The 25,040-nt window shown below is 47.1% G+C and overlaps 1 protein-coding gene across 1 annotated transcript in view; it reads left to right on the forward strand.

The window, feature by feature from the left end:
* The first annotated feature begins 2,004 nt into the window (after nucleotides 1-2,004).
* SH3BGR (SH3 domain binding glutamate rich protein) overlaps nucleotides 2,005-25,040 on the forward strand; it is a 28,895-nt gene continuing 5,859 nt past the window's right edge. Inside the window, exons 1-5 of the mRNA XM_054578471.1 lie at nucleotides 2,005-2,211; nucleotides 8,589-8,774; nucleotides 10,541-10,621; nucleotides 17,851-17,925; nucleotides 18,851-18,937. Of these exons, the coding sequence (XP_054434446.1) occupies nucleotides 2,167-2,211; nucleotides 8,589-8,774; nucleotides 10,541-10,621; nucleotides 17,851-17,925; nucleotides 18,851-18,937 (474 nt within the window). The 5' untranslated portion in view covers nucleotides 2,005-2,166. The remainder of the gene's footprint in view (nucleotides 2,212-8,588; nucleotides 8,775-10,540; nucleotides 10,622-17,850; nucleotides 17,926-18,850; nucleotides 18,938-25,040) is intronic.

A 25,040-nucleotide genomic window follows, 5' to 3' on the forward strand; every position in this document is an offset into this window, starting at 1 on the left:
TTTTAGGGCGTTTGTGCAGGTGAAGGGAGTGGTTCGTGCAAAGCGCTTGGAGCAGGGCTGGCATGGGGCAAACACCTAAAAATTGTTAGCTATTATTTCAAACAGGAACTTTATTTCTTCCAGGGTGTGTGGATGGATGTGGTGTCATTATTGAAGACAGTTTTGCCTTATATGGTCAGGGAATGTACACTCTCTAGGGCACATGAGTATCCAGCTATAGTTTATGTTACTCATTTACGAAGTCAAGATGAACCCATAGCTTATTACTTTCTTAAATAACTTCTGGAGAAAAAGAACATGCTCATGTGACAAATTTTAAGACCAAGGAATCAATATATGACAAAAATTGTATATGCTCACTGTAGAAATTTTGAAAATACAGAAAAGACAAAAAGCAACAGTGACCTATGATCTCTGGTGGGTGTTAGACATGCGGGAGAGAGAGGCGGGAGGAGCCGGAGGATGGGACCCGAGTGCCTTCATTTGATGCTGCGCTTACAGGCGGGCTGAGTCTGGACAGGCTGCGGCCCCGGGAGGCAAGAATGGGATTTTTAAAAGAAGAAGTGAGGGGTTTGTGGGGGAATGAGGGAGGGTGTAGTCTCTTGTTCTTCTGGGCGGTTGCCTCAGAGCTTCAGGATGTGAGTCGGGACAGTGGGTTGGTAAAGGGCCTGGCTGTTTCCAGGCGCAGGAAGGTCACGCTGACCACGGGCTGGGGTCAGAGGTCTATTGTGGGCGGTGGGAGAGAGCCGGGATAACCGAGTCCTGAGCAGTCCGGCGGGTTGGGAAACTGGCCTGACCCTGTCAGTGGTTTTCTTTAAAATAAAATTTACGACGCGAGCGGCGTCACCTTGGGGCACCATTCGCCAACGCCGCCCAGGGCCTCCTTTGGGGAGTAGTTCCTGGGCCTGTTGAGGCTCTGAGTTACACTCAGGTGGAATCATCTCAGGCCCTCGTCCTGATGTAAATGAGTTTGAGCTACGGTCCAGGGACACCTGTCAGGGTGGGAGGTGACCAGGCCTCCAGGCTTCTGGGACACTGGGGGAGGGGCCGGGCATAAGCCTGGCGTCCCTCCCCCAGCCAGGACGCCAGTGCTCCACCTGCTCCACCAGGAGCAGGGGACTTCAAAACTAAGAGACTCGGTTTTCCAAGAGGACTGGATATCCCCCACGGGGCCTTTGCCCCTGACGCCTTTGATCTTGATGTGGAAACCCACCAGCAGGGTTGGCGGCTTGCCTTTGGGCTTCTTCCTAGATCTTGAATTCCTCCAACTTTGAACATAACTCAAATTCTCTGTATAAATAAGACGGATAGAGCCTGTGACAAACAGATCACTTACTGCCCCTCCTCCCCCTTCCCCACCCTAGCGAGGCAGTTTGCTTGTTGACAGCCTTGCACTGATGGGCCAGCCGAGTCTCTGGGGCTCCTGGGGGGGGGGGGCGGGGCAGAGAAACTCTACCCACCCGCGACCTGTCAGTTTCTGTTTTTTAAACGGAAACAGGTGGTCAATGAGCACGTGGACACAGGCCACTCGTAAAGGAATCTATTGTACGACAGTTCGCTGGTTTGCTTTTTAGTCTGCCAGAAAATTTTAAAGGAAGGAAGCAGCTATTCATTCATTCATTCATTCATTCATTCATTTATTTTAAAGGCCTTGGTGGCTCTTCCGACCCTGCCCGTTGTTTGCCAGAAGCCTGCAAACACAGCCTTTTCCGAGGCGCGGTTGGCTTGCGCGGCGCCTTCCCAGCCCCCCGGAGCGCCTCCTCCTCCCGGTGGCCTCGCGCCGCAGCGCCCCCTCCCTCCTCCCGCAGGCATCTCTGCGCGGGGCTCTGATTGGTGCGCGGTGCAGCCTCGCCTTTTAGGGACTGTTGTCGGGCATTTGAAGTGGTCAGGGACAGGGTCCAGGGACTGTTTTATCGGCCAATCAGAAGTTTTCCGGACAGGCTCCCACATATTCCCGGGCCAATGGAAGGGACAGCCCAAGATGCCTGGGCCGCTCCCGGGAGAGGCCGATCTTAAGTTGGAGCAGGCGGGGCAGGAGCTCAGAGGAGCGCTGGGCCGCGCCAGCCCCGCCTGGCGCCCGCTGGGCTGTGTCGCTGTCAGGATTTGTCTGGCGCCGCGTGCCTGCACAGGGGTGTGTTGGGGGGAGTCCCCTGCCCGACTCTCAAAATGGTTATCAAAGTGTTTGTTGCCACATCTTCTGGGTCCATAGCGGTAGGTGTCTGACGGAATGCGTGGGCTTGCGTCCTAGACTGTTTTCCTAGACTGTGTTCTCGGAAGGGAGCGGGGGTGGCCCAGCACTGGCTTTAAATGCCTCCTGGAGGAGAGTGTAAGTACACGGTGCCTCTGCAGCGAGCCTGCGTGCCCTTGCTTTCCGCGTGTTTTCACGGCGTTGAGGGGGCGTATAACGTGCGGAAGTGGGGTGTGAAAGGAGACAGGAGGAAGGGGGCATGTTTGATTCTACAGTTCTTAGCAAGCGATCTGTGTCCTGTGGTGTTGCATCTCTTACGGGATCAAAGGCTTTTTTTTTTTTTTTTTGGAGTGCTTTTGCCATTCATTCTGCAGGACTTAGATAAAAGTTGCAAAGAAACGACACATTGTTTAACAGTATGTGGAGCTAGAAGACTAAAATGACTCCGGGTGTAATTACTTGTGTATGCGGTGTAACCGTACCAAAAGTGTAATACTATTATTTGAGGAAAATGATGTCACAGTGACAAGAACAAACATCCCTAAGGCCACAGTTTTAAATGCTCCAGGAATCCATTCGGACCGAAAATAGGCGCTTGAAGCCGCCCCCCAAAGCAGCGCTTTGTCTGGCTTCCTTGCGGGCTGGGAATCACCCATCGCGCGTCCAACCCCAGCCTTCATCCTGGGCACAGAGACCCGCCTTCAGAGGCGGGGGTGGTGGAGGGCTGATCGAGGCTTTGGTGCTGACGTTTGGACCCGCATTTTAGCAGGAGTTGGGGAGGCTGTGGCGAGAAGGGAGTTTAATTAATCCTGAGAGCTGGAGACCAGTGAGGGGGCTGTTTCCTTTTATATCCAGGCCCTGGGCCGGCTCGGGTGACAGCTAGGGTTTCAGCAGTCACTGAGTCAGGCATGACAGCCTAGGTGAGCCGCTGGCGGGCGGGAGCCGTCCCAGCGGCAGCTATTGAGCGCCCCCACCCCCAATTCCCAATTCACACGGGGTCCTGGGAGGGGGAGAGGGAAACGCGAGAAGGGAGCCTGGGATTCCGCTCTGAGCCCTGCTGGTCAGGAAGCGGCTAGGGGTTTCTAGAACACCTTTTAACAGAAAAAGATGAGGAAAATTCCCAAAGGTAAAAGTCTGCAAAATATTTCGCGATCGTTGAGGACCTCAGAAATGTGTTGCGATGAGCACACATTTTTGGATTGTTTCGATAAAAATAATTTTTGAGGAAAGTGGTTGTAGTGGGCTTTAAAGGTGCTGTTGATGTTCATCGCCGGGAGCTTTACCACTGACCGGCCAGTCTTCTGCAGATCCTGTAGGTCAGGTCGGAAGGGCCCGTGCATCCTTCTGGGGACAGTGAATACAGTAATGGATTTTTAAAGGATTACTTGAGTCCTGGAGTTTGAGCTTGATTTGTTTTAGCCTCGGAGCGTCTGGAGGGCTACCGTTCACTCCAGGATCTTGGAAAGCCAAGTTAATTCTGGTGCCCTAAGTGAATGTTTTCGTGCCACATGGAACCGTGTGACCTTGAAAAAGCTATTGCACCTTGCCAAGCCTCAATGTCCTTCTCTGTGAAATGAGGATGCAAATGATAGTCACCTGACAGGTTGCCAGGACGACTTAGGAAAAGACATGCCAGGGTGCCTGGCGAGGTGTCAGGTGCTTACTCAGTGATTCATAAATGTGATAATTATTAGTTAATGTCCTAAGTATTAGCTCGGGTTAGTTAATATTATAATTGTTATAACTATTAGTTATAATTATTAGTTAATATTAATCAATATTATTGTAGTTGTATTATAATTATTAGTTAACATTAGTAGATCTGAGTCTATGATGCTTATTTTTCATAAGCATTGTCCCAAGCCACATAAATGGAAGAGCTTCGGTCCTACCTAAAGAACAAGAATGGATTATTTCTGCGTTGTCAGTGCAAATGATTTTTCCTGGGTGGGGCCATTTTTTCTGGAAGCTTCTTTGTAGGAGAACCTCAGGGCAGATGCCAGGACTCCGGCTGTGCGTGTGGTGTTGGTCTTTACTCCTGACTTCTTTAGCCTGCATACTTTAAAAACGAATTCTCGCCCATGACCTAGTCGGCAAAGGCAGCATGCCTTTGTCGGATGAGTGAAATACACGTAAAAGGAAAAATCAAATTGTGATCTCTTTATGAGGGATTACACATATACACAAGTATTACAGCTCTACCTTAACAGTTGACGTTGAAGTGGGGTTTTCACAGAGGGGTTTGGGCGAAGAGACCGTGGCACCGGGAGAAGGCCTGTGTCTCTTGTGTGACCCTCCTCTCTTCCTGAAGGCCACTGTCACAGCGGGCTGGGGGACAAAGGGAGAGAGGATAGTCCTCATCGATTCCAACACGCACAGCCCCAGGACCGCAGTCTTTGGGACAGACCCTCACGGTGGCTCCTGGGTTCCTCAGCTCTCTCTCCAGCCTTGAGTGAGTGTAAACACAGTGGGAAAACGTGGCTCTTGAATTCAATGGATCTGGGTATAAGCCTTGGAAACTTGTTTCATTCACTGGCACCTGAGCTTTGTTATTATACAATGGGGATCAGAGTACATAGCCGGCATGGCGATCAAGACACGTAAATGACATAGGTGGGCTTGCTGCTGGGTGTCTGACGGAGCAGGTGCTCACCTTGGGGTGCAGCATCTTTTCCACACATCCCCTTCCTGGGTTCTCAGCAGGACCCATGAGGAGGGCGCGCTCTGTCCCTTCTGCAGAGGAGGTGGCTGGCGAGCAGAGCACCTGCTCGGACAGCATCCTTCTGAGCCAGCGTAGAAATGCAGGTGACCTCTCACTCAAGTACAGTGAGCTTTTTACTACACTACAGTGACCTCGGTTGGAAAGTCTCCTCACTGTACAAGACAATAAACAGGCGAGTGTCCCAAAGATCACTCTGACACAACAGTGTGACTGACAGTGGCCGGGTGACTTCAGGACAGAGAACAATACTCCGGTCAGAGTAAAGGTGACAGGATAGGAAGCTCTCTGAGCCAACGCTGCAGCCCAAAGCCTCTAAATGACATAGACCCCCAAGGACCCCTAGATCCTCAAGAGGGGCTGCACCTTCCCGGGACCGCCATTGGCCATGGCGCCCTGGAGGGGGGAAAGTGGAGGGGGGGTATGTCTGGTGAGAACTTCTCGGAGGGCTGTGCATGCCCCTCCCCTTGAAGCCATGAAGAGGAGATGCCCCCTGGGAGCTGAGATCTTGTTCCTGGAGGTCAGCTCAGGAGAACACGTGGGGAGGAGCTGTGCTCTGACCGAGGCTCCGGGGAAGCTTCTTCAACAGAGACCTATCAAGGGCAGAGGGGCAAGGGAGAGCCTCCCTGCTCAGGGCGGGCAGCAGGGTGTGGGCGAAGCCAGCCATGCCAGCCCAGTGAGCTCCTGCACTCCCTGCTCCCCTCTCCCCTCCTCTGGCCTCATCCTCAGAGCCCCCTCCAGCCCTGGAAGGGCTCAAGGTCAAGGGCTCCCACAGCCAAAGGCCTATACCTTTGGCCCCATCTAAGTTATTGGTGTGTGGGAAGTACAGAGGGGCACATTTAACTTTTCTCCTCTTTCTTGGGGTGAGGAGCTGAGAATAGCATTTTACACAATGTCACACACCCAGCAATCACTGACTTCCTGAAGATGCAATTGCTTGTCCTGTGAGACGTAACAGTAAACAGGTCTTCCCTCTCATCTTCTCCATCTATCTGACTTTCTCACAGAAGAAACCTGTCAGGACTGGGGAGGTTTCCCATGCATTCAGAAACCATGGGACGAAATGGAGTCCCTTTTATCATCCCTCCTCGAGTCCCGAGGGATGACTAATAGAGACGGCAGTGATGTTGGACAGGTGACAGTGGCCCTTGGCCAGGTTGATTTGACTCCCGGGGGTATTTGAGAAGGAAGGGAGACAGGGCTTTGGACAGAGTAGAGGATGTTGCCTTCTGAATATTTAATCAAAGGTACACCTGCCTAACATGAAAACACTTCTACTCTTCAAAATAGCAAAGTTGTCTCTGAAAATATCAAAAGGAATAAGTAATTTATAAAGTGGCGCCAATAATTTTGGACAGGTTGGAGGGTATGTAGGGAAAACATAATTAAGTAAGATAGTCATTGAGTCCAACAACCTGTCATCAGGTCTGTTGGGATTTTTGTAATGTTCAGAAATTGAGCCGTGAAGCTGTGGGATCTGGAGTCCAGTTTCCTGGAGGAGGGCAGAAGACCCAGGTCTCCCCCAGCACAGCCTCGGGGGCGGGCACACGGGTGGGGAAACATGCAGATGCTCCTGTGGTTCTGACAGATGGGACACTCAGGAAAGTGCAAGAATGCTGTTGCCAGAAGCTCAAGGAAAATTCCATCATTCCATATCATTCTGGAAGACTTTTATTTGTATTTTTTTGCCCACACTTGCCCCAAACTGAACTACATACCTTGGCACAACCCTTACTGATTTTAAGTGTTGTATTATGGCTAACAACCACCTTTAATTTATTAATCTAATGTTTTTATTTGCAAATCCTTGTTATGTGGGTGGTACAAATGTTAATTAAAAGTAAATGTGCAATTACCATTTATATATGTATATGTAATTTGTGTATAATTTACTTTATATTACAAAATTAATATTAGTTTATATTATATTTGCAATTAACATAACATATACAGTCAAGTCACCACCAAAACCAAATTATATGGAATTCATTTTTGTGTGGTTACCTCTCATACTCCCCCAACTGAGAACCTGGCCTGCAACCCAGGCCTGTGCCCTGACTGGGAATCAAACCTGAGACCCTTTGGTTCGCAGGCTGGCGTTCAATCCACTTGAGCCGCACCAGCCAGGGCTGGAATTCATTTTTGGTGGTGATTTGAGTCCAGAGCTTAAGCACCCATGCGCGCCTTGGTTTTCCTCTAATTAAGAAAGAGCCCTTTCTGCCTTCTTTCTGTGCTGCCATATGGCGCACCATGAGCCAGGCGGAAACACACACAGGAGGGGGAATCCTGGGGTCCTTTCTCCAGGGATGTAATACACACATGCAAATAAGATGCCTCAAAGGAAAAAAAAAGAAAAAAAGAAACACTCTATACTGAGGTCATTGATAGAATCATTCACTGGCAAAAATGAATAAAATAATTTTTCTTGCATACTAATCTTTATGGAAGGAATTGGGTTTAAAACCATTTTTAATGTCTTGATTTCATCATTAGACAATAATCAGAAGACTTAAAAAATTAAGATCTGGATATATTCATGTGAAATACTCATTTGTAATTTTAATCTTAGTTTAAGAAAAAAGACCATATTTTGCTTCTTTATTATTTTTAGCTTGTTATATATCTAATTTGTGTAAATGAGTTCTTTACAGTTTTTTAACCCAAATAAATGGCTTATAAATCTATTCAGATGAAGAGCTTGGCATCTTCAGATGAATGTCTTGTGCAGAGTAGAGAGCTGATAAGTAAGTATTGTTTGATCATTCAGTTGATCACTCTGGAAATTTCTCTTAGAGGTTGTTAAAGTCTGTGGTCCAGAGACTGCTGCGACTTGTTTACCAGTGTTTGGAAAATGGGGCCTCGCGCATCTCCGGGAATGAGTTCTTTGACTGAAGAGAGAAAATTGTTGTAATTCTTTCTGGAAAGGAGTTCTAAACTTTAAAGATGGCCGCTTTCATGAGATGTGGCCGTTGGCAGATACCGTCACTCACAGGAACCCCGGGCTGAGAAAAGGCGGGGCCTTCAGAGCTGAGCGTGAGCAGGGAAAGGAGAAATCTCTGGGAGGACAGAGCTGTTTCCCTGCGGCACTCTCGTGGAAGCCGGGAGAACCGGCTACGTGCTTCCCCCAATTCTTTCTCTGTCTTTCCTCCGCTGACAATAACCTCCATGGGGGTTTTTCAGTTTCCTGCATTACTGAACTACTTTGTGCAGCGTGACTCATGTTCCTATTTTCATAGCTGTGACTGAGTGCATTTTAGTGTGGATATACTTAGTACTTGAGTTTCATAGTCAATTGCCTTTTCTCTCTTTCCTTCTTTCTCTTCTCCCAATCATCATTTTTCTTCTTAACCAGTTCTTATTTACTTTTTGGCATTTAAGCTGAGCAGAGAAAAGGACTTTGAAGACCTCGCACAAAAGCTATGATGAGGACATGCCTTGTCTTCCTGAGTTGGTTATATCATGATTTAAACATTGTTGAGATTAAAATTTCAGAATTTAAGTAATCACTCTGCTTATTTTTTTTATAACGGAGAGGTGTGATTTTGTTTTCTTTGTGTAAATACTTGGCAAAATTATTTGTGTTGTATGGTATAGTTGGAGAAAGGATTTAATTTATGTAAATGTAAGCAAAAACATTTTAAAAAACCAGTCTAAAAATTACCTTTCTCTTCTTTTGACCAGATTAGGAAAAAACAGCAGGAAGTAGTGGGCTTTCTGGAAGCTAACAAAATCGATTTCAAGGAATTAGATATAGCTGGAGACGAAGACAACCGGCGGTGGATGAGAGAGAATGTTCCGGGAGAGAAAAAACCTCAAAACGGGATCCCTTTGCCTCCCCAGATCTTCAATGAGGAACAGTATTGCGGGGTGAGCTTTTGGTTTCTTGGAAACTTCTTCTTCTTCTTTTCTAAAAGGATTTTATTTATTTATTTTTAGACAGAGGGGAAGGGAGGGAGATAGAGAGGGAGAGAAACATCGATGTGTGGTTGCCTCTTGTGTGCCCCCTACTGGGGACCTGGCCCGCAACCCAGGCATGTGCCCTGACCGAGAATCGAACTGATGACCCTTTGGTTCGCCGACTGGCTCTCAATCCACTGAGCCACACCAGCCAGGGCGGAAGATTCTTCTTGCATGTGTGTTTCTCAGAAATTGTTTAAAGCAGGTTAATTTTGAGGCAGCATTTGAAGTTGTTTACATTTTTCAGGTCATGACCTTTTTCTACGAACCAATATCTGGATGGTAGATCCATTGTGAATAAGAAATATTTGAGATTTACAACATGATGGAAACAATAAAATGATGATTCAGAAGTTCTTGGGATCATTTTAGGTTGCTTATTTTAATTTGAAACTGAGGGTGCTTGTTCAAACAAAATATGCCTTTAGCTGGATTCTAATCAACCTGGTCGTGGACACACGTGCACCACAAAGACACGAGGTCAGCTCTCATAAAGGATGATTTGCGGACATCAAGCCTTACTATGGATGCAAGATAGAAGTGGGTAAATGTAGCTAAGTAGTTTAAAAAGTGTTCTGGACGTTCTGATTACAACAGTGGTTTTATTGGATACATTACATTGTTCATTTCACCATAAAATCACTTCTTCTTCGGAGTTTACAGATTCTATTTAGTAAATCCAATTTTTGAAAAGGAACATTTAAAAACTCAAAGGACTTGAGAACCTGAGAATTGGAAGTTAACTTAGGGGTTGTCTGAAGCCTTCTAGGTCACTTTTCAGATGCCGCACTATAAGTGGCCCGTATTTGGTTTTAAGTTTCTTGACACGCCCAAGAATAGGGTCCGCAGTAACACAACTGAGCTGGTTTGAGTGTTGTCTGGCTCAGGCAAGGCCACACAGGCTCCTGTTTCTGTGTGAGCCTTCCTGAGACACTGTTGCAACTGCATCACAGCCTTGGTGACAAAGATTGGCAGTAGTAAAGTAGTCTGGGGGAAGATCTTTTGTGTTTTAATGATTAAAAAAAAAAATGGAACTCTTCTCCGCTGTTAACAACTACACTACTGGAGAGTTGGTTTAGGGCTGGACCCCCAGTGAAGAACTGACCCCTGGCTGGGGCCTGAGGTCGGGGTGGAGCTTCCCTAAGCCTCAGGTTTCAATTGACTGCTTGGTTTTAGATCACAGTTCCCCCCATTTTGCCGAAACAGCCTCTGCTCTGAGCCCTCCATGATCTTGTGGCTCCTGGTATCCGAAGGGCCGAGATGAGTCTGGGCCCTCGGAAGCTACTGCAATCACAGCAGAGAAAGCCCGTGCTGTTTCAGTCTCTGCGGATCAGCTCCAGGCCCGGGGGCCGACTGGTAAGGAAAGGAGCTAAGGCTGTGAAACTCTCGGAGAAGCCTTTGATTGTGTATACCTACCCGGGTGTCGTCAGCACTTCCTGAGCATGAACAATTTGTGCGTGTGTGAGTGAATTCTCACTGCACTGGAGCAGGCATATGAAAGTGTGTAAAAACAAATGTAAAGTTCACACATTCCTTAACTTCAGAGATGAGTCATCTTTGGCAGAGCAAACTGGCATAGCCTAAATTAATGACTAATAAAAAAGAGATCAACTCACATGACTATCCTGGCTCACGAATGTGCAATGGGTTTAAACATTCTTTTTCTTTGCTTCAAGGATTTTGACTCTTTCTTCTCTGCAAAAGAAGAGAATATTATTTATTCGTTCCTGGGTTTGGCTCCCCCGCCGGGCTCAAAGGTAGGTTTACTGCCCCACTGGGGCCCGATGCATGTCGTGATAAGACAGAAATCGGCATCCAAGTCTGTTTAATAAAGGATGACATTTGAATTAACGTGATTTTACTATTCCTTTTTTTTTCCTTAGAGAATAAAGTTTTTATTCACTCTCTGAGAAAGGGGAGGGGATGGTGTGGAGAGATACACCGGCGTTAACGGGTTGGGGCTTTGCCTCGTACTGGATTATAATGGGATTGAAAGGGCGGGGGTTGCTGTCGTGTGTTCCCTGGGCTGTTGGGGACACTGTAACACGAGGCTGCAGTTTGTTCCAGTGTTACCTTCTGCCTGTGGCTGTAGGGAGCGGTTCATTCTGTTCTTGCTTTCCAGTAATTTCCAGCCCTGGGGGCAAGCTCAGAAGGGTAAAATGGGAGCCACGTTTAACAAGGCCACTGGCCTCCTCAGCAGATGGCGCCACAATAGCAAACGCGGCTGGCTTTACCCTTTCATTCCCCTCTCTGGTTTTAATAATACATTTATTCTGATGAACTCTTATGCATAAAAATAATGCAAAGTTTTTAGTAACACATGTTCTAAAACAATACTTTTCATATTTTTGCTTAATTATACTTTGTTATACAATAAAAATAAAAATAAAATAAAATAAATGAAAGTTTCACAATACCTTTTAAAAAGAAATATCAATCCTGGCTGGTGTGGCTCAATGCATTGAGTGCTGGCCTGTGAACCAAAGGGTTGATGGTTCGATTCCCAGTCAGGGTATGTGCCTGGTTGCGGGCCAGGTCCCCAGTAAGCGGCGCGTGAGAGGCAATCACACATCAATGTTTTTCTTCCTCTCTTTCTCCTTCCCTTCCCCTCTGTCTAAAAATAAATAAAATCTTAAAAAAAAGAAATATTGTTGCATTCAATAATCTCAAGTATGCTAATTAAATATGTAAAAACATGAGTTCCCAGGTTGTGTTTATGAAATTTTGTTATGAATTGACTTCTCATATAGCTTATATTAGTTAATTTTATAATGATAATACCTCCTACTTTAATCTTTCTATTTAAGATAAATTAAACTCTGCTTTTTTAGTCTGATAAAGAGGGAAAAATAAAATCTAGACTCAAGAACAAGATAAATTTCATTAGTCCCCCGCCCTCCCCACCTGTGCGGCTTCATCTTTGATGATGTATAATTATGTCTATGACATAAAAAAATTGTACTAATAAAGTTCATATCATGAATTCGTCCAATGATGATCGCCCACTGCAATGCAATGGCCACTGCTTTCCTTACCTGTCGACAATCCCATGCAGGACTCTCTGTAGATACAAGGCAAGCACACATTTGTTTGATTCATCGATTTCTTAATTCATCTGCTTGCTTGTTTGTTGTACCCAGCTTCATTTCTAAAGAGGGATGTGGTGCCTGAGCCCAAATCAATTCTCACTGTAGGAGAAACAACTCAAATCGACCTTGTAGGGAAGCGCTTGACTCAGAGGCGTGTGTGTTTCATGCCAGCAGTCTTCAGGTAATGACGCTGAGGTGTCCTAGGGCTTCGGCTAACACCTGCGGGCCTCGCACTGACGCCTTCCCCAAATGGCAACATACAGACTCCACAGTTGGTTAACGGGATAGAAGAGGCAAAAACCTTTCCTTTGAAGTGCCTTGCTGGCTGTGGTCAACTTAAATGCAACCTATTTCATATACTTTATAAACAGTTTAAAACAAGTGCTAAATGCTATTACATGCAATTGTGTCTTTTTTTGTTTGGTGATACAGTTTGGTGTAGGACTTGGTAACGGGGTCACGTTGACTGAGTTATTACAGTGAAGTGGTGGTGCCTTCGTAGTAAGGTCCATTCCTTGGTGGAGACACTCAGACACTTGCATCTTGGAGAGTGGAGGGAACAGTGTTGCCGGCAAAGGGAAGAGCCAGTGGGAAGGCCCTGAGGCAGGAGAGGGCTTGGAGAGCCCTAAGGCCTGCGTTGAGGCCTGCACGCTGGGGCAGCGCCCAGGGAGACAGCGGGGGCAGGTGGGTGGCGCCCTGGATCCTGTCTTTGGGGCCATGGAGACACCGTAAGCATTTTGAGCAGAGGGGTAAAGGAACCTTACTTCTTCAAAACTCATTTTGGCTACTGTGAGATGAATGGATCGAAGAGGCACAAGCTGTGATGGTTGTTCAGATGAGAGGCGGCGGCTTGGACTGGGGTGCTGGGGGTAGAACCGCGCAGAAGTGGGTGATCTGGGGTCTGTTTCGGCGGGAGAAGTGGTAAGACTTGCTGATGGGGCCTTTCTAAGACCTTTGGTGTTGTCAGCGTTGCTTGGGTTTATAGGTGTTTATGTGTGCACATGGGGAAAGTCCTTCAACTATCCTTTGGGAAGACAGACACTTGATTGATGGAGACGATATTATTTGTCACAGTGTCTTTTTGTAGTAAACAACATTGTGGAGAAGTCAGCGAGGAAATTAATCTCTCTGAGGCTAAAAATAGACACTCTTGACAATTACGTAGAAATAAACGTACACTTATAAAATGAGCACCGTAAGGAGCATTACTGCTTTTAGGAGGCTTTTCTTGTCTTGGGCAGGCTGTGCCAGGCCAAGTGCCAGGCCAGGTTTCCCACGAGGGCTTTGTAAATACGCTTCATCTCCATAATCTCCGCCCTCGTTCTGTATAAGCATGTGGTCACACCTGATTAAATGAGCATTGTTCTTAATCCCACACTCCAGTGGAGGCCTCGGTTGAGTAACCAGTTTCCAATTATGCCCTGGTAATAAGGAGCACAGATTCTTATGGAGCCTAGGCAAATAACTATGTTGCCATAAAGAGATTCAAGAATTTTTAACGTCTGGAGGGGTCAGGCAGAGAGAATATCATTTACCAACATTTCCTTTCAACTTACAAAAGTAGAGTCTACCACATTGTTATGATTTGTAAGAAGCTTAAGAGGAGAGACAGAAGGATTCCTTATCTATCCAGAATATAGACCATTAAACCCTGGCTGGTGCGGCTCAGGGGATTGAGTGCTGGCCTGCCAACTAAAGGTCGCCAGTTTGATTCTCAGTCAGGGCATGTGCCTGGGTTGCAGGCCAGGTCTTCAGGAGAGGGCACATGAGAGGCAACCACACATTGATGTTTCCCTCTCTCTCTTTATCCCTCCCTTACCCACTCTAAAAATAAATAAATAAATAAAATATTTAAAAAAATAGAACATTAAGATAACATCAACAATATTGCAAAACAAAAACTACCATCCTCCCTCATAGATTCATTTATTCCTGGGCACGTAATTCTTGTTCCCCTGGGTCTGGCGTTAGTAGTCTCATGAACCCATCTGCCCCTTGGCCACAGTTCTGGAAAGTTCTGAGGCTACAGAAGCCTCTAGGGAAGCATCAAAGTAACACAAGCTGAGAAGAGTATCTGTGGATGGCCAAAGACCTCTGATGACTGTGGTTAGTTTATCACTGATAATTTCAGATGTGAAAGGCTTGATGAAAGTTACAACAAGAATAATGCACCTGACAAGAAAACTTGGTGGTTTCTATGGTGTGCAAAACAAAATAAAAGTTAATCCAAGACAGTGTTAGATAAAATACCTACAAACAGAATCACAAAGGCTATTTTCAAAGAAGACAGCAAACATTATATCTTATTTGTAAAAATGTATGAATAGCCCTGGCTGGTGCGGCTCAGCGGATTGAGTGCTGGCCTGCAAACCAGAGGATTGCTGGTTCGATTCCCAGTCAGGGCACATACCTGGGTTATGGGCCAGGTCCCCAGGACGGGGCATGCGGGTGGCAACCCCACATTGATGCTTCTCTTCCTTTCTCCTTCCCTTCCCCTCTGTCTATAAATAAATAAATAAATAAATAAAAACTTTAAACAAAGGATGAATACAGGAAAAATGTTGATATAACATAATTATCTAGAGACATGCTGTATTGCAAATATGTCAAGCATATGTACCATGCAGTGTATTGTGAATGCTGAGCATATTCTTACCATAAATGGTAGGGATATATCAAGACTATCAAGTAACGAGATTCAGCAGGGTTGGAGTAGGTGCTAGACACAGATATTACAAAAACTATATGAGTAGGTGACAGGAATCCCCAAATGAAAACTACTGTCTTAGAACATACTGCACTTATTGAACTAGTTTTGCCATTACTCAAAATTTCTTTCCACGAGAGCCCACTAATTGTACCAGAAAATGAGTATTGAAACTTTTGATTGCACATCATTTTTTGGATAGATTGAAATGAAAGAAGTCAAGTCATGACCAAGTTAATATTTAAAGCAAGTAACTGAAGTTATGATTGATAACCTGTTCCATCATTGTCACATGTCAGGCAATGAAGCACTAGGATCAGTGTCTTTTTATTTTAGGGGACTATTGTTAAGATACCAATGGAAACGACCCGGTTATATCTGCAGAGACAGTTTCCCCAAACTGGTAGGAGATGAGTTCAGCCATGACAGGGTCGGAGCCTGATATTCACAGAATGCTGCTGGGCTTGACTATTCAGTGTCAGCACCTGTGTGTCCCAGCGTGTGCTGTCCTCGTGGGAGCCCCCTCAGGAAGTTCTGACATCACAACAGCAATATTGACATTGCTCCTAACAGGCTTCAGATCTTGTTAGAGTCTTGGCCGTATCCTCTAGCAGAAGATGGATTCTCTCTGAGGCCTCCTCCAAGACTGGTGACTAAGACATAGATAGTGTACCTGGGTAAAACAGTTTTCGGCCCCAAATGATGTGTGATTAAAAGTGGCGATACTCGTTTTCTGGTATGATTGGTGGGCTTCCCTTGGAAGCAGTTCTGAGTGGTGGCAGAGCTATTTCAGCCAGGGCAGCATGAGCCGGTCACCTGAAGGAGGAAGACCAGACTGAACAGGTGATTTGGGTGCCTTCAAATGAAGGAGCCTGAAGGGAGGGAGCAGAGGGAGGCTGGGAGACACAGGGGAGGGATCTGTAAATGACATGAATTTGGAGCAGAACAGATGTTCTGGAGTTTCCTCATTTACGACTGCAAGATGAACAACAACACAGACGCCATCGAGACCCACCTTGTCGTTCAAGATCGGCAGGGGAAATACCTCGAACATGAACGAAAACACAGGGAAATCGGAATCACGGGGGAAAGTCAAGAGTCTGGAAGTCCAACACAGGAGACCTGATATGTGAATAACAGGAGTTCCAGAAAGAACAAATAAAGAGATCCCGGAGGGCCTTGCAGGTGGAGCTGGCGCTGACTCCGCCCCCTGTAGACCCTCCTCGCTGGATTGCAGGGAAACCGGAGAGGGTGCTGCCCCAGGACCGGAAACTAGAGAAGAATCCCTGAAAGATGGAAGTGAAAACGGTTGGTTGCAAGGAGAGCAAGGCCAGAATCTGCCAGAGGTGGGCGTGGCTCTCAGGGCTCCCCACACCCCAAAGAGGCGTATTCCAGCGGCAGGTGCAGGCTCTGGGCCTTGGTTGGTTGGGAGCAGCCTGGCAGGTGGAACCTCCTCCCTCACCTCCGCGCCGCCCTCTGCCCCAGCAGCGGGCAGTGGGCAGCAGAGGTGCCCACCGCCTGGGCGGAGCGTGAGCGTGAGCTGGGTGGGCGGGCCCCGGGAGCTGCTCTTTCCCAGGAGGAACAGGGGGAAGGAGGGGCTGGCAGCCAGCCTCCACCCTGCATGGCCATCGGAACCCCCTGGGGAGCTGTTAACGCCGTACAATGAAAGGGCTGCCTCTACACTCAAGGAAGCCATGAACTCTGGGGTACCTGTGTGGAGCTCCCTGGTGAATTGAAAATGCTACTTATGCTGAGAACCACTTTCAAAAGGAAAACATAGTAATAATAGTGAAATTAAGATTTTTAAACTATCCCAGAAAAATCTAGGAGTGTGGGAGGGGACATGTGAAAAAGGACATCTGTGAGCATTTACATTGTAAGGATACTGTGTATGGCTGGGGGCCTCGTCACCTCTCCTTCAGGCCCTCTAATTACGCATTTGCTAAACCTTTTGATATTATTCCATACTTACCTGAAGCTTCCTTCATTTAAAAAATATCTTGTTTCTCTCTGGTCCTCAAATTAGATACTTCCCATCATATGGAGATGCCATACTGTGCTTTTCCATTCAGCCTTTGATGGCCTTTGCATTGTTTCACTCCTTGGCTGTTGTGAAAAATATGAACATGGGTGTGCAAATCATCCTCCTCTTTTAAATGTCAGCTCCTTCTAGAATCTTCTTGCGTTGGTTCATTCTCCCCATTCTTCCTTTTTTAAAGTGTTTTAAAACATTCTAATTAAAAAATATTTTATCCAGGGTTTAGAGTCACCATAGGTTGGAGGACTGGGTCCTAGAGGAGATGACCTGGCTGTTCTGGAATTGGTGTTGTCAGTGAGATTGGGTTTTTACAAGGACTGAGCCATATATTATCTATAAGAGCCCAGTAAAGGAGTCATTCAAATAAAAATTGATAGTAAAGGATGAGAATACAACAGGCCTATGGAGACAAAAAGAAAGCTGGAGTAGAGTTAATAATATCAGACGAAGAGGAATTCAAAGCCAAAACGTTAACCAGGAAAAGGGTATTATGTAATAAAAAATGGTATCAAGCGCTATTTTAAACATATACATAAATACAATGAACAAACTTAATTTAGTAGATATGTATAGGATATACATATATACACACAAGAATAATAATATATTAGATAGATTTAATAGAATGTATTTTCTTTTTTTTACTTATTAAGTAGTTTCCAAAGCTGTCACACATTTGGTCACAGAAAACCATACATTTCAAAAAGGGATGTTTGAACAGACTATGTGCTTATCTTATATTCAGAATTACAGTCTGAAAGGGAAACATCATAAAAACATGAGAAACAAATATATACCATTTAAAATAATTTCATATTCAAGTGACAATAAAACTGATAGTACAAATCATCAAATAATAAACAAAAGATTGTTTCATACCCTAACGCCGGTATGTAGCTGGATTAGTCAAAAAGAGCGTAAGGTAGGATATCTAGACCTGGCCCTGCCCCTGACGTGTAACTGACATGTTCTGCCTTTATTTTCTTGTTTCTGTGGTGTAAGTGGTAGTGACTGCCGTACTCACTGAGGTCACAGTGTTGTGAGGATAAAATGAGGGATAAAAACAAAGTAACTTGGAAAGGTAAATGATGTTACAATGCAAGCTATTATCCTCAAAAATATTCTCACGCATTTTCAATTTGTGTGACACAGGTGACAAAGCCGCCTGAGGAAGAATCTTCCCTTCCCAATGGCGATGTTGTGGGAGAGGCACAGAGCCCTGCAGAGGTAAGAGCTGGTATGTGAAACCATCTTTCCGCAGACCAGTTTCCGTAGAACGTCAACTTAGTCCTAATCTTTCCATATCTATGTCTGCCTGTCCACCTCACCTATCATCTGTCTATCATTCTGTCTTATTATCCATCCACCCACCCACCTATCCCCCTATCGATCTTTCCCCTCTCTCTCCCTTTTCCCCATCCATCCATCAGCTCACTCACTCACTCACTCTATCTATCTATCTATCTATCTATCTATCTATCTATCTATCTATCTATCATCTCTTTAATCTTTTTAAATCTCTAAAATTATAAAGCCTCCCTTCAGGAATAACAGAAAATGAATATTGCCTAAATATTGAATCCTTTGACATTCCCTTCACAAGCCTTAGATGGGTAAACTGAAACTCCTCATTTGACAGTTTATTACTCTACTGGGCTCGTGAATTGTATCTGTTGAATTTCACCAAGAGCTCCAACCAGTGGTTTCGATGGGTGGTGATCCTATGCTCTAGGACAGCAATTTTCAACCGTGGCACACTGTGGGATGCAAGGATTTTTAAAACTATTTGGTCAGGGGCACTGACTTCTTTTCCCTTAGATTGCCAAAAAGAAAAATGACAACAGCCAACACAACAATAGCCATCTGGTGTGAATAAATCAAAATTATACCTAATTTTAAAAATCAGATTGGCAAAAAAATCTATATTTTCTGTTGTGCCCGAGAATTGTGTTAATTAGTTTATGTGTGCCAGGAGATGACAGAGGCTGACAGTCACATCTCGAGTAGCTAAGTGACCTAATAAACAAGAGGTCTTCGTTTGCTTTGTTTATACGGTGCTCATCCTCATAAGGAAGCCACAGCGTCTGTGGCCTGGAGTTTCCTTGGAAGCTTATCTCAGGCGGGTGACACAGTGGGTTTCCTTCATGACCAGGGAACAGAGGCGGCTGAAGAAGGTGGAGAAAATGAGACACAAAAGGAGGACAAGGAAGATGGGGGCAACCTCGCCGAAGAGAAGCATGTGAGTGCTGGCTTTCCTCACCGTGGTTTCATGGGACTCAGTTCTGTTCGCAGAACAGATGCGGAGCTCCTCCCAGCTGCCAGGAGTCTCCTGAGCCCAGAGTGCGAGGGTGAAAGGAGGGAGCCAGGGGTTTAGCCAGGGAGGAAACAGGAAGGTGTTCATCTAACGCATTAACTGCTGGGCGTGAAGTGGGCGCAGGGCTAATGTGGAAGCCCCTGAACCATTCCTGGAGGGGAGTCTAGACAGGACTTTAACAGTTTGCTGTTGTGCTGTTAGGGTTAGCCTGGGGTCCTGTTCTTTATAAAACAAGGGACCTTATTCCTTGGCCATGAGTAATGACAGGCTCCCAGCATGCACCCACCCAGAGCGCTGCCTGGTGAGGACACAGAGCAAGGGCTGTTTTGCGAGAAGCCAGTAGGAGCTGAGGCTAGAAGGGGGCCTTAGGGGGCAGGGGTGGGGGAAGACTGATGTCATTCGAAGTCCAGTCAAGGAATCGCAGCTCTCAGCTGGTCCGAGGCCTGTGACGTTAAAGGGGGTTCCAGTTCAGGAGCCACAGGACAAAGGGTGGGGGGATGTGAGGAGGGGAAGGAGACTGGTTCTAGAAGCGCCCAGCCAGGATAATGGGGGACCCGATGGACTACTTATCCCAAGAATTCTGAGTGTGGCTGGGAAGCCAGGTAAGCGGGGACCGGGTGCAGAGGGGGCCTGAGCAGGTGCAGGTGCGGGCCTTGGGCTGAGCCTCCCCCGGGAGAGTTTCCGGGGTTTCCGTGTGAGCACAGCTGTAGCAAAGACTGTTTACTGACCCTTGATGGTCTGCCTAGTTATTGATTCCAAAGAGGCATGGGTAGTCAGGCCCCTGTTCCCAGCACATGGACCGTGACTAGGAAGGGCACCGAGACTGACAACCGTGCTGTGACAATGGGGGTCTGGGGGATGGGCATCGGTCTGTCTTTGTCTGAAGAAATTTAAATCTGGGAGGGCCTAGGGCAGTAAATCCCTCGCATTTGAAGATTGCTATTTCCAAATTTTTGTAATTTAAGACCGCTTGAAGCTATTTTTATTTTTATTTTGAAGAAAGAAGAAATCTCTAATTTTGACCTTGAAGTTAAATGGGGTTTCATGGCAGCCTGTATCATTCAGCAATAATAAATCTAAATGAAATATAGTGCCAATTTCATTATCTTGTAATTTAAAAATCTGGTTTTATAATCTGAACTTGGCCTGAATTGCCTAACGCATTTACAGTATTATTGATTTAAATGTTGAGATTCAGTTTGCTTCTTTTAAGACAGAGAGACAACGATAAGAACGTTACACCCGATCCCTTCCTCCCATGAGGCCAAGAAGAATGTAGCGTTTTTACAGTCAGACCTGCCTCCAGCCTGCTGTTTCTCTTTGTTACTGGTTTTTTAAAAATTGTGAGCCCAAAGTGAGTTATAACCTTGTGAATTCTGATAAGAACTTAAAAAAATCATTTTTGTTCCTTTGTATGGGCTATGATGAAAGAAACGACTAAGGAAAAGACTTTTTTAAAATTTTAGATGAAGATACTATTAACATTACATTATCAAACTCACTTTTTAACTCTTTAATAATATTCTAAAAAAGACAGATTCTGACCTTTTCTCATTTGATAAGTGATACATGCTCTTTGAATGACTTTAATTCTGTTAAACAGCGAAAACAACCCCATGATTTGTCAAGAAACAGATTAAAAGTGACATAGCAGCGTGACTGTGGGATTGAATATATAGGAAAGTTCACTGAAATGTAAAAAGGAGACAAAAGCCACCCGATGTTTAGAAGGTGCATTTCGTGGCCTCAGGACCTGCTGGCTGTGCTTGTGGCTCTGGGGTTTGTCCGAATGGTGGGGCCGGACGGCCTTCTCGCTGTGTGTCGTGGCACCTTCCCCACAGGGCGCCCAGGCTTAGACAGGCTTGTTTGTAGTAAACCCAAGGGCCAGTTAGATCTCAGTGTTTTACCTTTTAACATTGATTTGCAAAGTTCTACACACATCCTGGTAGGTTCTCCTAGACATTACAACCTAGAAAAAGCCAGGTCTTTTAGATAAAAGTTCTGGCTCTGTCAAACACTTTCTAGAGGAGATTCCACGGATTGTTACGTTTTCCTCCTCCTGGCCCCTTGTGTTTAGATGGCCGTGCTCCCGAGCTTCCTGCTTCACCCAACACCCCGTGAGCGACAGGAAGAGCGTGGCTCAGTGGGTCTGGATTTGGTTCCGGAGCCTTGTGCGCAAGGAGCGGCCGCTCCCTTTACTTCTCTCGATGTCATTGCAGCTGCTCGAGCCTCCCCCGCATGGCTGCCAGGAAGTCCACCCTGGGGGCGTGTTTCGGGGTCTCTGTCCTCCCCAGGCTCTCAGGGTCATCCTGAGTCTTGCGTGGCAGCTGGAAGGGGAGTGGGCTCTGCCGCGCTGTCCACCGTGGTCACGCTGTGAGGTGGCTTCCCGGCTGCCTGCCAAAGCTGTTGAGTGCTGGTGTCATGCAGAGTGCCCAGGGCCACCCGAGTGCCCCTGGGTCCCTGGCTCTGCTTCTGTTGCAGGGTGGGCCTGGGCAGCCCCTCTCCTGGAAGCCACCCCCCCCTGCTCCCTTTGTCTTCCCTCCAGCTGCTTCCATCTCTCTGACTCCTAGGTCCTAAGCTCCAAGCCCTTTTGTTAGGGACCGTTGGGCTTTATCACCTCGATTAGCCCAGGGTTTTGAACAGCAAGACCTATAACTTTTTCCCCAGGGTTAGAGAACCAGGACATATATGGGCTGTCTTAGAGTGTGGGAGGGACGGCGGCAACCCGACTCTTCCCCCGCAGGTTCGTGTGGTAGGGAGAACAAAACACGAATCTATAGCCTGGTGTTCGGCCACACTCTTTATGAAAAGGAATCCAAATGCATTTAACCTTTTATTCTAAACTAGTTATGGACTCACAGGGACGTAGCACAGGTCTGTGCGCCCGCCCCCGGCTTCTCCCATGGGCGACATAGTGTTGTACGCGGCTGCAGTGCGACATGGAAGCCAGGAATGCGACGCTGCTGCCTCTCTGTTAGGTCGACTGCAGACCTTGGTCAGCGTCCACCACTTTTTGAACCTGTCACTTGCGTGTTAAGAACCATTTTCAAGGGCACGATGGTACCATCTCCCGTGGAGCTGGCAGGGTCGGGCTGAGCGGTGAACCCTCTGGGTCGGTGTCTGAGACGTGGGCTGTCCACCTGAACTCAGCCGTGGCGCTCGCTTGCTCCGTGCCACGTGCCCACGCACACGATGCCCTTTTGATGGGGACAAACATTCTCCTAAGAATGCTATGCTGATGGAAACAACCAGAAACGGAGACAGTCACCGTTGCCTCCTTTAATGATGTGGACCTCCCCAACCTCCTCTCCAAGTCCCCGGGGTTCTTAAACGCAAGAGGCCAGCATGGATGCCACCCGCTTGCTGACAGGCCAGAGCAGCCTTTGGGAGGCAGGACAGGGAACGCAGCAAAGACCCCTGACTGATGCCGAAGAAGATCTGGTCTGCAGCTGCAGACCCACTGTAGATTGGGGTGGGGGGAGGTCTGTGATGAGCCAGGGAGCGATGAGGGGCTAGGAGGGCAGCGGGGCTTGCGGATGGCACCTGAGTGAAGGAGGAAAGCGGCAGGTCCCCTCAGCTCCAGGGCACCCCCTCGGGGACTGTGGACTGGGCCATTGTGAGGATGTAATGGAAGCCGGGAACGCTGAGGCTGGTTCATGTTTGTGGTTGGTTTTCATAGATTTTAAGTCGTGGTCGGTGCCAACTCAAGTCCTCTCCGAAGTCTTTTAAGGCCTTGGCCTGATTATGGTCTGTAAGTGCCCCCACTCGGCTGCCTCCAAAACTGGTTGGGAGGAGAGCAGCTCCTGCAGGAGGCAGACGTCGGTGGGGGTCCTCGAGCAGCTCCGTGCCTGGCTCCCCATGGGGTCCGCCCGTCAGGCCGCGCCCCTGCTCCCCAGCCACCCCGAGGCCAGCTGCCCTGCTCAGGTGACTGCTGGCCAGCCCTCGGCTTCCCTCCGCCCCAGCCACCTGTCCTACCCGGCCCTCCCCACAGCTGACACCTGTCCTTACTGCTGGCCACGCGCCAGCTTGGCAGGCTGCCTCCCTGGCCGAGTGCCCACTTCCGAGGTCCCCTGACTCGCTTTCTTAGAAGAGCTACACGGTGAACTTAAAGCTGTAGCTTTGTTAAGGGAGTGGTTTATACCCTGTCCTAAGATTTTGCAGGAGTTTGTGAGAATTATATGTGATTATAATTATTTAAAAAAAAAAACAAACACCAACCTTTTTGTCAATATAATTATCTGCCAAGCATAATTCCTTTAAAAAAAGCCCTTTTTGTCAACATAATTATCTGCCAACCATAAAAGTCAATCCAAGCATTGATTAGTGGTGAGGATCTGCCTAATTCTGATGTTTTACAATTCTGGGAGCTAAGGATGGACAATTAAGTTTTTATTTAATCAACCTACCCCACCTCCTCCTGAGAGGCATTTGAGACAGGAGTGGCTACCTAAATGCACTCACCCAACACTGTGTCAACAGATGGGGAATTGTCACCTGCCAGGCAGAGTTCCAGGGACTGGGCGTGGGGCAGGAACCACCGTCCTGCTGCCAGGGTGCGGGTTCTGCTGGAGCTGGTGACGGTCGGGTCTGAGGTTCTTCGGAGTCTGCTCGGTCCGCACATTTCTATACATTCTCTGAGCAATTGCTTTCTCTATTTAATGTCTCTTTCAAGAAATTAAGGTCAATTTAAATATTGATGAAGACTTCATGGTCCCTGCCCTGCAGTAATGGCTGCTTGCTAGCCCCCTGGCTAGCTCTAAGGACACCCCATTCTTAATAGTGTGTCTCTAATAAATCATTTATTTCAGCTGCATACAGTTAATACAAATCATTAGATTTAGAAAAATTTAAAAGTCACATAGTTGGTAATTCTGTGTTGCATATTGTGAATTTTCATTTGATCCGATGTGGATAAGAAGAAAATTAATGACCTTCGAGATCCGAAGAGGCAATAGCTGCCTTCCCATGTTCCTTGACCCAACACACCGACTAAGCTCACGCCTTGGTTGCAGACGGTGGCTGGGTCCTGCAGAGCCAAAAATGAGTGAGGTTGGCACACCTGAAACCTGTATAATTTTGTTACCCAGTGCCACCCCAATACACTGAAAAATGAAAAGGAAAAAACCCCCAAATGAGTGAGATGCAGGGCATGCCTCCAGGAGTACTCAGACTAGCCAGGGAGATAGGTAAGAAATGATGAATATGGGAGCAGATGCGGGGTCCCCTGACTCGGCCTTCTGGGTCAGAAAAGCCTTCCTTGCAAGTGTCATTTTAAGTGGCGTCCTGGGAGGCGTGGCTGACGTGAGAAAACTGCACGTGTGTCGTACGGCTTAGACAGGGCGATGTTCGAGGCTGGATGGGCAGCGAGGCCCGATGGCGGTGGCCTTCCAGCCATGCTGAGGCTGATGGGTGTTTTGTTGTCCTTTGTGGTCACGGCAAGGTCTGTTGTCTTTTAGAACAGTATCTCTGGCTACAGTGTGAACAGGTTGGGGACAGGGAAGACCGAAGGCGAGGTAAGTGGGAGAGGAGACCCGGGAGAGGAGACCCAGGAGGGGAGGGCCGCGGTGTGGGCAGAATGAGGCAACGTTAAAGAGTTTTGGTCAGCGCGTGGCTGAGAACCGACCTCTGGGTTTTGTAACAAGCACAGCACTTTCTTGTCCTGGACAGTATTTTAGCCGTGAAACTTGCATGCCATCCATGGCGTTTACTGCAAAGACAGTCCCCTGTGCTTGGGCGACCCAGCCTTGGCCAGCTGGATGGGGGCTTTCAGGTTCTGTGATTTCCACGCTGGTCTTCAGAAACCTGAGAGTATCGTTTCGGAGCTGGCCAAAAACAGAAGGCTGGCCTAGGGGTTGTGACTGTGTGGCAGGCCCTCTGAGACTTGCCTTCCGCGGTTTTGTCTTTTCTGTGACCGAGCTTAAGGGACGGCCAGGGTGTGTGTGAAGGGCTCTGGCTGAGGAGCCAGGAATGCGTGCAGTGAGTCCTGATTGTGTTGCTCGTTTGCTCTGTGACCGTTGACAGAGTAGTT

This window comes from Pteronotus mesoamericanus, unplaced genomic scaffold, assembly GCF_021234165.1.
Source record: "Pteronotus mesoamericanus isolate MK-2021 breed Mesoamerican mustached bat unplaced genomic scaffold, CSHL_Meso_final contig_116, whole genome shotgun sequence".
Lineage (NCBI taxonomy): Eukaryota > Metazoa > Chordata > Mammalia > Chiroptera > Mormoopidae > Pteronotus > Pteronotus mesoamericanus.